The 9704-nt window shown below is 42.2% G+C and overlaps 1 protein-coding gene across 1 annotated transcript; it reads left to right on the top strand.

The window, feature by feature from the left end:
* Nucleotides 1–383: 383 nt before the first annotated feature.
* Nucleotides 384–3313, top strand: LOC105355531. Its single transcript, XM_011483036.3, has 5 exons — nucleotides 384–522; nucleotides 918–973; nucleotides 1052–1144; nucleotides 1969–2477; nucleotides 2559–3313. The coding sequence occupies exons 3-5, from the start codon at nucleotides 1053–1055 to the stop codon at nucleotides 3068–3070; spliced, it is 1113 nt and encodes a 370-aa protein (XP_011481338.3). The 5' UTR covers nucleotides 384–522; nucleotides 918–973; nucleotide 1052; the 3' UTR covers nucleotides 3071–3313.
* The last annotated feature ends 6391 nt before the right edge of the window (nucleotides 3314–9704 follow it).

Raw genomic sequence — 9704 nt, forward strand, 5'->3', positions numbered from 1 at the left:
TTCCAAGTCCTTAGCCGCTGTCACCACCACCCCCCAGTGACATTTGCACCCCGGGCAATTGCCCGTATTTAAAGAAAAAAAGAAAAAAAGATGAACATAAAGAAACCACCCAACAGCAGAACAGCAGAGGTGAAAAGGTCATCTGGGGTGTCGTCTCATGAACCGTTTCCATCCCTAAGACTAGTTTCCTGTTTATCAATCAATATAAAACAGAAATATAAAACAGTTTATTATCATTTATACTCGCATTTTCAGAAGTCATTCAGGTTTTTGTTGCAGGTTTATGTGACAAAGTGAAAGCAGGAAATACAGTGCAGTGCAGAGACCCCATACCCCTCCCAGACCCATTTCCTCTAAATCAGAGGACTTCTTCCATGAGCTCGCTGGGAAAAACCATGGCCAGAATTCAGACCCCTCCCAGACCCATTTCCCCTAAATCAGAGGACCGCCTCAGTGTTCTGGCTGAGGACAGACGGCCGCTGCAGAAGCAGACAGAGCAGAGAGGCTGCAGGAAGGTTTCAGGTAAGACAGCTCTCTTTGGGTTCAAACCTTTTTTCTTTGCATGATCCGAACTAGAAGAAAGAGTTTCTTTTGGAACATGTTTATAGACATTTTTTTCTTCTCTCTCATAATTTCCTCTAAGCTATCATTGAAACACATTGTGTGTCTCACGTCTGAATAAATGTATTATACATGAAAAGAAAAAAACTGTTCTGTAGTGACTGCAAACACGAAACTGCAGAAACAGGAGAAAACTGTTGACAGTTGAATTCTAAATAAAGTGGTTGTGGCTTTAGAAAACGTCCCCATGACTCAATGAAATGCAACTAGTTTAGCTAAGGAAGCAGATGAGCTTTCCTTTAGCACAGAATGACAGAGGATTTTCCTCACTGATTTCTGTGAACTGTTTGAAGCAGAGACGCATCTGCACTCGTCACAGGTCAGAGGAGGACGATCAAGTCATCAGGCTCAAGTAAGATGGAACTGTGGGGATTCTTTCCCTGTGTATTTATTTCTGCGTTTGAACTGTGACCTTTTTTTAAACCTTCAGCATGGCCTTAAGGACGTTCACGGCGATGATAATCGAATACTTTCAAGAAACACCTTTGACCCTCGACCTTTCACAGATACTTCACTATGCCAGGTAAACAACCTCATTTAAACTAGAGCTTCACAAACTTTGAGAGGCTTCTTTAAGGAACAATACAGATTTGATTTGAATGGAAAAGCTGTTCAAGCTGATCTTTAGCTGAAAACCGTTGGCTATTTTATATTTGGCTGATCCATGTTGATTTTACTTTTCGGTCTAGATTCATGTATTTCTCATTTGCACAGCTTTAACGGGCACACAAAATAATGTTTCAGTTCAACCCGAAGAAGATCAGACAGACAACAAAAATATACAAACAGTTCAGGGCTGAATGCAGAGCATCTGGCCTTTGCTCAGTGTGGGAGTAGATGGGTTACAAGAAGGGGACACGCTTATTGGTGGTAGTGTGCATCACCACACTGCATACTATGTTCATACACAGGAAAAAATAAAAAAATCTTAACACAGAAGCACAATACACACAAAAACACGAGTACATCTGGTGGAGTGGACGGCTGGAGGGGCACGCGTGGACTGGCAGCAGCCATGGGAGGCGCGCCCGTACCAGACTGTGCACAGGAGGGGAGGGGTTTGGCAAGACGACGGCAAAAGCAGGACGAGCACCAGCAGAGCAACGTCCTCCACATTACAGCCAGCTTTCACGCTCTGTAGAAGTGGACATGTTTGGGAGAGCCAAGGCCAGAGAGCACTCAGCTCAATTGTTGTCATTGGTCTTTAGACAAAAGCTTTCTTAAATGACAAGATTTGTTTGTTTTTTTCCAACGTAAATAGGTAAAACATCGTTTGTAATCTATCCTTTTGCTTGTTTCTCAGTCTTTTGGCCTGTGTTGGACTTCCTGTTCTCTTCTTCTCTGCAGTCTGAGCTCTGTGGAGACACGGCACACAGACCTGAGCAGCCTGGCTCTGAGGGAGTCAGGACCTCTGCTGAGAGGTCTCCAATCCCTCAACAACCTGTCAGAGATGCTCCTCAGTACGGACTCTGACATCGTTCTTCCTGGATGTCAGACATTTGATGACATCAGACAAGAGATCGAGGACATGAAGCAGCACCTGGAAGAGTCAGAGCAGATAGCTGTTGGAGAACTGCAGCACCTCGATGAGGAGACTGAGAGTCTGACTGCAGAGCAAAGTTCTTTAGAGGAACAGAAGAAGAGGAGAGAAGGTGAACTAGGAGACTTGAGACTCCAGCTGCTCTCTCACAGGTCTTCTTTGCAGAGTTACAATGAAGCTCTGAAGACTGAGAAAGACAACCTGCGGTCTGCAGAAACAACTCTGTACAACATGAGAAAGAAAAGAGATGAAGCAGAGACAATGAGAAATGTTGGAGTTGCCATGATGTTCATTCCAATTGTGGGATTGATTCCTGGTAAGTAAATCCACAGAGCAACATCCACCAACAGAAACTTTAATATTAAGAGTTTCAGTCTGATTAGTGTCTCTTTTTCAGGGGCAGTCATGACTATTGTTGGTCAGAAGGATCTAGACTCAGCCTCTGAGCAGGTAGACCGAGCTCGCAGTGAGGTAGGGAGGTGTGAATCTCAGATAATGTCCTACTCCAACCAAGTGTCCCACTATGAGGGACTCATCTCTCAAGCTCAGACCGACATCCAAGAGGCCAACAGGAGGATTCATGAAACTGGGCTCAAACTGCAAACCTTGTCTGTGACGCGATCAACTGTTGCAGACTTTCAGAGTAAAACTAGAAGAGCTGTCCATCAACTGGGGCTGCTGTGTGGAGTGGGGAGTGTGGCAGAGCTGCAGACCCGCCGTCTGATCCTGCTGGAGCCTGTGTTGAACGTGATGGAGGAAATGATGGCAGCTCTGGGACGGATGGACAGAGACGACCTGCTGCACTCTCAGAAGATGGAAAGCATCATGTGGGACATGAGAAACAACCAAAGGAGGTTGAAGGATAAAATAGCTCTGTGTGGCGATCATTCAGATGAAGGTTATTACTGAAACACTACATACTCTTGGAAAAAAAGGGGCTGATTTAGTGGATGATGTTGGTACACACAGTGATGCAGAGATGCTGAACTGATTGGAAGAATCAAAATAACAGCCACAGTGTGCTGAAAACCTACAGGAAACCACTGGCCTCCAGCATAGCCAGCCAGGGTTACATCACTAAGTATTGAAGTGAACTTTTCTTATCCTTTTCTGCTCCATTATACAAATAAATTCTTGAGATATTGTACAACATGATTTCTTGGATTCCATTTGTATGTTCTGTCTCTTATGAATAAGGTGTACCTATGATGAATATAACAGACCTACTAATACTACTACTAAAACTTTGTTCTTAACATTAACATGTCTAACAGGAAGAGGACTCAAACCAATTACCAAAATGAACAGGTTTTTTATTAAGGTTTAATTAAATTACCAACTTGCAGGAACAGTGCAGAAGTTGATGGAATGCTGAAAAAACAGCCATCCCAGGGGCTTCATAGAAAAAGTCTGGACAAAAATGTGGCATAAACCATGGGAAATTTTGTGTATGCAACACTTAATGCAAATGTTTGTATTCATCAAGAAAACACCTGCAGAAAAAGACGCATTTAGAGGAGCAGGAAGGGCTGTACAATGATGATGTGGTTAGCACTCTTTCCTCACAGTGATAATTTTATTTATTTTATTTAACCTTTATTTAACTAGGAAAGTCCCTTTGAGATTAAAAACCTCCTTTCCAAGGGAGTCCTGGCCAAAAGGCAGTACATTTTAATACAAAAAATATATATAAACAAACATCCTTCAAATTACACAAATCAGGACAAGCAGTTGCATATTTTTGTTTCAGTCTCTGATGCTTTGAGCTTGTTCTTAAAAAAATTCAATGATACCAGTTCAGTTAGCTTCCAGTCTTTCTGCAGCATATTCCAAGCAAAAGGAGCAGAGCTCTGTGCAGCAAATGGAACAGAAAGCAACAACTTTAGATCTCAAGGAGTGAGATTCCACACTTCTCCTTGTGATTAAAGAACAAATGTAGGGAGGCAGTAACCCAAGCAAGGCCTTGTAAACTAAAGTGTACCAATGTCCCTGCCTCCTAGTGGCCAGACAAGGCCATTGTACTCAAGTACCAAGGTACTTGTACTCATGAACCACCTGTATGACATTTCCATCCAAGGTGGGCACCATTGGAATTGTTTCAGGGACCTTCTTTGAGGTTTTTTTTTTTTTTATTTGAATTAGGACAGTGCACAGGAGCTAAATTTCATCCGTTGTCCAAAGGCAGGATAAAAGGTTCAACAGTTACATTTACAACACACTTAAACAGCACAATATTAGTGGTAAAATATTTACAAAGGTTATTTACAATAAAAATCAAGTCTAAAAAAGTCAAAGGAAGTCCAAGAAAAACAACAGTAACTAATGTCTGCAGGACTGGTTTGTTTTCAGCCATTGTTTAAGAGCTATTTGGAATAATAATAATTGTGTGCTTCTGATTGACACCACAGTTTGGCTAAATTTAGTCCTGCGCCTTTGAACATTACAATCCTCTCAAGTTAAACCCTGGGGCCTCATTTATTAAACTTTGCGTAGGATTTGTGTCAGAAGTGTAGTACGGATGAAACATAGGACGTGCGTACGCACAGAAATATTCGGATTTATAAAACCGTGCGCACGCACATCCTACGCATCTTTCCCTTAATAAATCACAACCAATTCTAAATGCTGCGCAGCTTTTGCGGCTTCATGACACGCCCATAGTTGCCCATAAATAGTCCGTGAAACGCCCACAAATGAATATTTATTGATTGCGAAATCAATGCAAACACAGAGAGGAAATCAAAAAAACGTAACTTCACTCAATGTGAAGTAGAAGTTATCGTTGGCGAGGTGGAAAAGAGGAGAAAAGTGTTGTTTGGAGGGCACAGTGTGGGCATTACTAATGCCAAAAAGCCACGTGAGCGGCAGACGCCGTTAATGCTGTAGCCTCACAACCTCGGACCGTGGCCGAAATAAAAAAGAAATGGTCGGACATCAAAGTCGAGGCAAAAAACGTCTAGCACTGCATCGCCAGAGTGTCTCTGCCACGGGGAGGGGGGGGCACCGGAGCGCCAGATGCACCGGGTGACACGCGTGGTTCTTCCGAGTGCTCTTCTGTAACGCCGGGCCCAAAAGCCCGCAGAGGTCCAACAGGACGGCTCGAGGAAGTCGGTACCGGCTCATAAGCCACTCGTCCTCGTTTACCAGCAAGTCTTCTTGTTGTCTAAAGATGCGTTCACTCCGAATTCTTCGATTGCCACATCTTCTAAGAGCGCAAGATCAGCCATTGTGCGTCATTACGCATTCTGATGGGGCATTTTATTTCCCTCCATTTAATTACATCTGACAAGCTACAGATGTCGGTAATAATCCACGTGGAAATGAGAAATTGTTCAGCCCAATGTAATTTCTTGTAACTTTCTGAATGGTTGAGACATACGCCATACATTGTTTATCAAAAATAAAACAAACTAAAGGCATATGCATGAAAACCATAATTCCGTAGCTTATGAAGAAATGTTTTACTATGAAAACAACTTTCCCCAGTGGAAAATTAGTACGTCTGTCCGTCCGTCCGCACGCCCGCACCTATATCTGCTCCTCCAGACGGACACACTGATGAGAATATCAGTTTTGTACATTATTTCGTTCTGTTAACTATATTATTTATGAGGATGAATTGCACAACATGCCAATATTGCAGAACATATTTCACTTTTCTTTTTGCAAATAAGTGTTCATTTGAATTTCTGTTGTAATTTTCGTTTGATTTTTTTGTTTGTTTCACTGCTGATCAATCAAACGGGTGTTGGTGTAGCTGTTGATTGTAAGACTTGCTTTGTGAAGTCTTCATGTTATTTCTGAGAGGCAGTATTGTCATTTTCACTTTCACGTGTTTCTTCCATCTGCCGACGGTGTCGCCGTTTCTCCTTTCACCCGTTTTTGTGCGTACGCCTGGGTCAGAGCTTGCGTGAAGGACCGCACATTTTCCCGTCAAGTTTGCTTTTTATAAATATCAACTATTGCGTAGAGAGTGGTGTACGCCTTCTTTTGTGCGTACGCAACGTTTATAAATGAGGCCCCTGGTGTCCATTCCAACATTTGTTTTTTTACTTATAAAATTTAACAAGCGGGGAGGGGCCAGCCCATTCAAAACCTTAAAAATGAGACAGGCATCCATGTACATTTTGTAACTTTCAAAATCCAGTAGGCCAGTCTTGGTGAGAATGTCACAGTAATGACAACGCAGAGGCTTTTTGTTTAAAACTTTCAGGGTTCTCTTAAACAGAGACTTGAGGGGTTTCAAAGTGCCTTCATTTGTCTGGGACCATGTAGTAAGACAGTAAGTTATATCACTAAAAATCAATGAATGCATGAAAACCTTTGCTGCCTCAGTAGTCAGAGAATACCTTATTTGCTTAAAATTTAACAATATTGGATATTTTCTTTACATGATCTTTAAAAGTTAAGTTTGAATTGAAGATTACGCCAACATACTTGAATTGTTCTACAACTTCCAACCGCTCCCCTTTGACCACTACAGATGGTTGTTCTTCCCTCGTTGGCTGATGAGAAAAAACATACATACCATCTTTTTAGTATTGAGATGTAAGCACGACTTTTGGGGTCACTGAAAGACTGGAACCTTGGCTCCAGACAGAACTGCAGCTGCTTCAGCTTTTTTTTGGCATGAGCATACAGAACTGTATCGTCTGCATGTAATTGTATTTTTTTTTTTGCATACATCTGGCAGGTTGTTCACATACAAGCTGAATAGAAGTGGCCCAAGTAGTGAGCCTTGAGGGACTCCATCTGAACAACTACGTCTGCTGGACTTTAAATATTTAGTTGTAGAGTTAGATAGGGTTAATTCTTCTCTATGAGTTCTGGTAAATCCCCTTTCCGTCCTGGGCTTTCTGCAGGGTTTCAATGGACTGAGCAAGAGATGATTCATAACAGCAAATAACTGTGTCATCAGCATAAAAATGCAGATTAGCATCACAGACATTTTGACCCAAGTCCTTGACACATTGGCACAGATGAATCATTTCCCTTTAATAAAGATATAACAAAAGCTTGTTTCCAAACTGATGGAATTTCTTTAGTTCTGATTGAAAGATTAAAAATAATTGTAAGACCCAGGTTTAAATCTCAACTGTGTCCTTTCTTCGTGGAGTTTACATATTCTCTCTGTGCATGGGTGGCTTTTCTCATGCACCTGAGCATCGCGCCACAGTCCAAAGATATGTATTGTGAGTCAACTGGTGATTCTTAACTGACTGTGTTTGTGGCCTTGTGATGAACATGCAAACAATCTGGTGCCAGTCGGAGTGATATGTGGCAGGGAGTCTTCTATAGATTCTTTGAATTTGTATACCAGATGTCGTATGATGATGTGTGTATCTATGGCTTAACCAACTGGTTAGGGGGGCCTGGCTCTGTCCTGGGCCGCACACTGGAGTCCATGGAGGAGGTGGCGGACAGGAGGACGTTGGCTAAGCTAACATCCATCATGGATAACCCCTGCCACCCCCTGCACCAAACTGTAGATGCGCTGACCAGCTCCTTCAGCACCAGACTGTTGCCCCCACAGTGCAAGAAGGAGCTACTGCAGGTCACTCCCCCCCCCCACAGCCATCAGACTGTACAACACGGTTTTTCATACAATCATTTATTTACTTATTGTTGCAGTTGTTGTTGTTTTCAGTTGTATTTTTGTTCTTACAATGGTTGTTTTTGTGTGTACTTTTACTTATCTATTAATTTGCTATAATTTTAATTTTACTTTGTTGTGCAGGATGCAGATGTTGTTCTATTTGTTTATAAAGTTTTTACGCTTAATCCTGAAAGATACTGGTCACTTTACTTTACCGATCACTTTACTTTTTTGAATGTTACTTTTACTGTTTTTGGATGTCTGTTTTTTTTTTGCTGCCACAGACAAAAATAATCGTTGAAGGGGGGTACTGTCATGTTGCCTCTGGCAGTCTCTCCTCCCCCTCCCCTCTCTGCTCTGCCTTCCTGATTGGACCCAGCTGTGGACACTCACCTCATCACCTACCTGCCTTCTTATGGAGATCCAGCTCCAGCTTTCATCGCCAATTCGTTGCCCCTTTTGGTACTAAGTAGGGGTGTGTATTGCCAAGAGTCTGGTAATACGATACATATCCCGATACGCGCCCCGTGATACGATATGTATCCCGATATATGACTTTGAAAAATCTTTACCTGATTTTCAATGTCTTCCACTGTAATAAAATGTTCAAATTCAGTTAAATTATTGATCGCACTGTTAAGCATTGGAACTGTATCTCAGATATAAGTTGCGTGTACCAAAGCAAATTCGTAGTGCTTTTATTTTGGTAAGTTAAAATATAGTAAGGGAACAGTCAACTCTGTCAGATTTCCACAACAAAATATTTTTCAGTATAAGAAAAAGCAAAGAATGAATGTTCCTTAACCAATAAATTTGTATTGGGAAAATAAAATGCTTTTATTTCCTACATTGCATAATGTAGCTTCTCCAGTGCTTTTAAATGGTTCAGGAGCATGAATGGTGCTTCAAAAATAAAGGGGGGGCACTGATTCTTTCCAAAAACAATAAAGTGTGATGATGAGGCAGCATGACAGAACGAAAGGAAAGATGCTTTGTTTACATATCTGCTCTGCAGCCACGCTTCTCACACGTGGAAGTAAACTAACGCTCCTTGCCACGATGTCGGCCTTTTTTCAGAGCATTGTACACGTCACTCTGATTCATCAGGTCGCTAAACTAGAATCTTTTTCTGGGAGGTTCTGCAGAACTTTTGCCTGCTTTGCCGATAGCATTTTAGCTGATGCTAAGCGCATTAGCCTATTAGCCGCTGAGGCTGCTGTGCTTCACTCATTTTTAACTGAGCTGCTAAAAAGCACCACAATCCACGCTTTTATGTGTTACTGGCAGCAACATGGCACAGAGTTTCTGTTTGGTACCCATCCCAATTAAAAACAAAGTAGTTCATGTCTTGTAACAACAGAACAAGCTGCCTCTGGCTGCAGTCTTCCTTGTTGTCTTGTGGGGTGCTGCTCAAAGAGGCTTCGTGTGCTCTGCTGCCAACTAGCGGTCGGGGGGGTAAGTGGAAAACAAGAGTCAGACGCTGAAGGACAATCAAAAATAATTAAAGAAATATCGTCCTGGCAGCATTTTCAATTGATACAAGTATCGCCAAATGAACTATCGCGATATTTTAACAAATCAATTTTTTCTAACACCCCTAGTACTAAGCCTGGTCATTTGTTTTGAGACCATGCTCACGTACTCAAGTTCTATGTTAACCTTGCTTCTCTGCCTCATCTACAGGACTAATTACCACGAGTGTCCACCTGGGTCTTTCCTCCCAAAGAGCAGTCTGATCCTCACCTGCTATCCTAGCCTCCAGCCACGCCACGACATCAGCCAAACCAAGATCATCAAGCCACGCCAAGATCTCAAGCCACGCCACAACTCCAAGTCATTACTCCCGGTCGTCATGCCAGTATCATCTTGCTGCCGGACAATCTCCACTATACTCACCCTTGGATCCTCGTCCAGGAAAATAAATTCCTTTATTCGCCATCTAACTCT

Source organism: Oryzias latipes, chromosome 13, assembly GCF_002234675.1.
Source record: "Oryzias latipes chromosome 13, ASM223467v1".
Taxonomy (NCBI): domain Eukaryota; kingdom Metazoa; phylum Chordata; class Actinopteri; order Beloniformes; family Adrianichthyidae; genus Oryzias; species Oryzias latipes.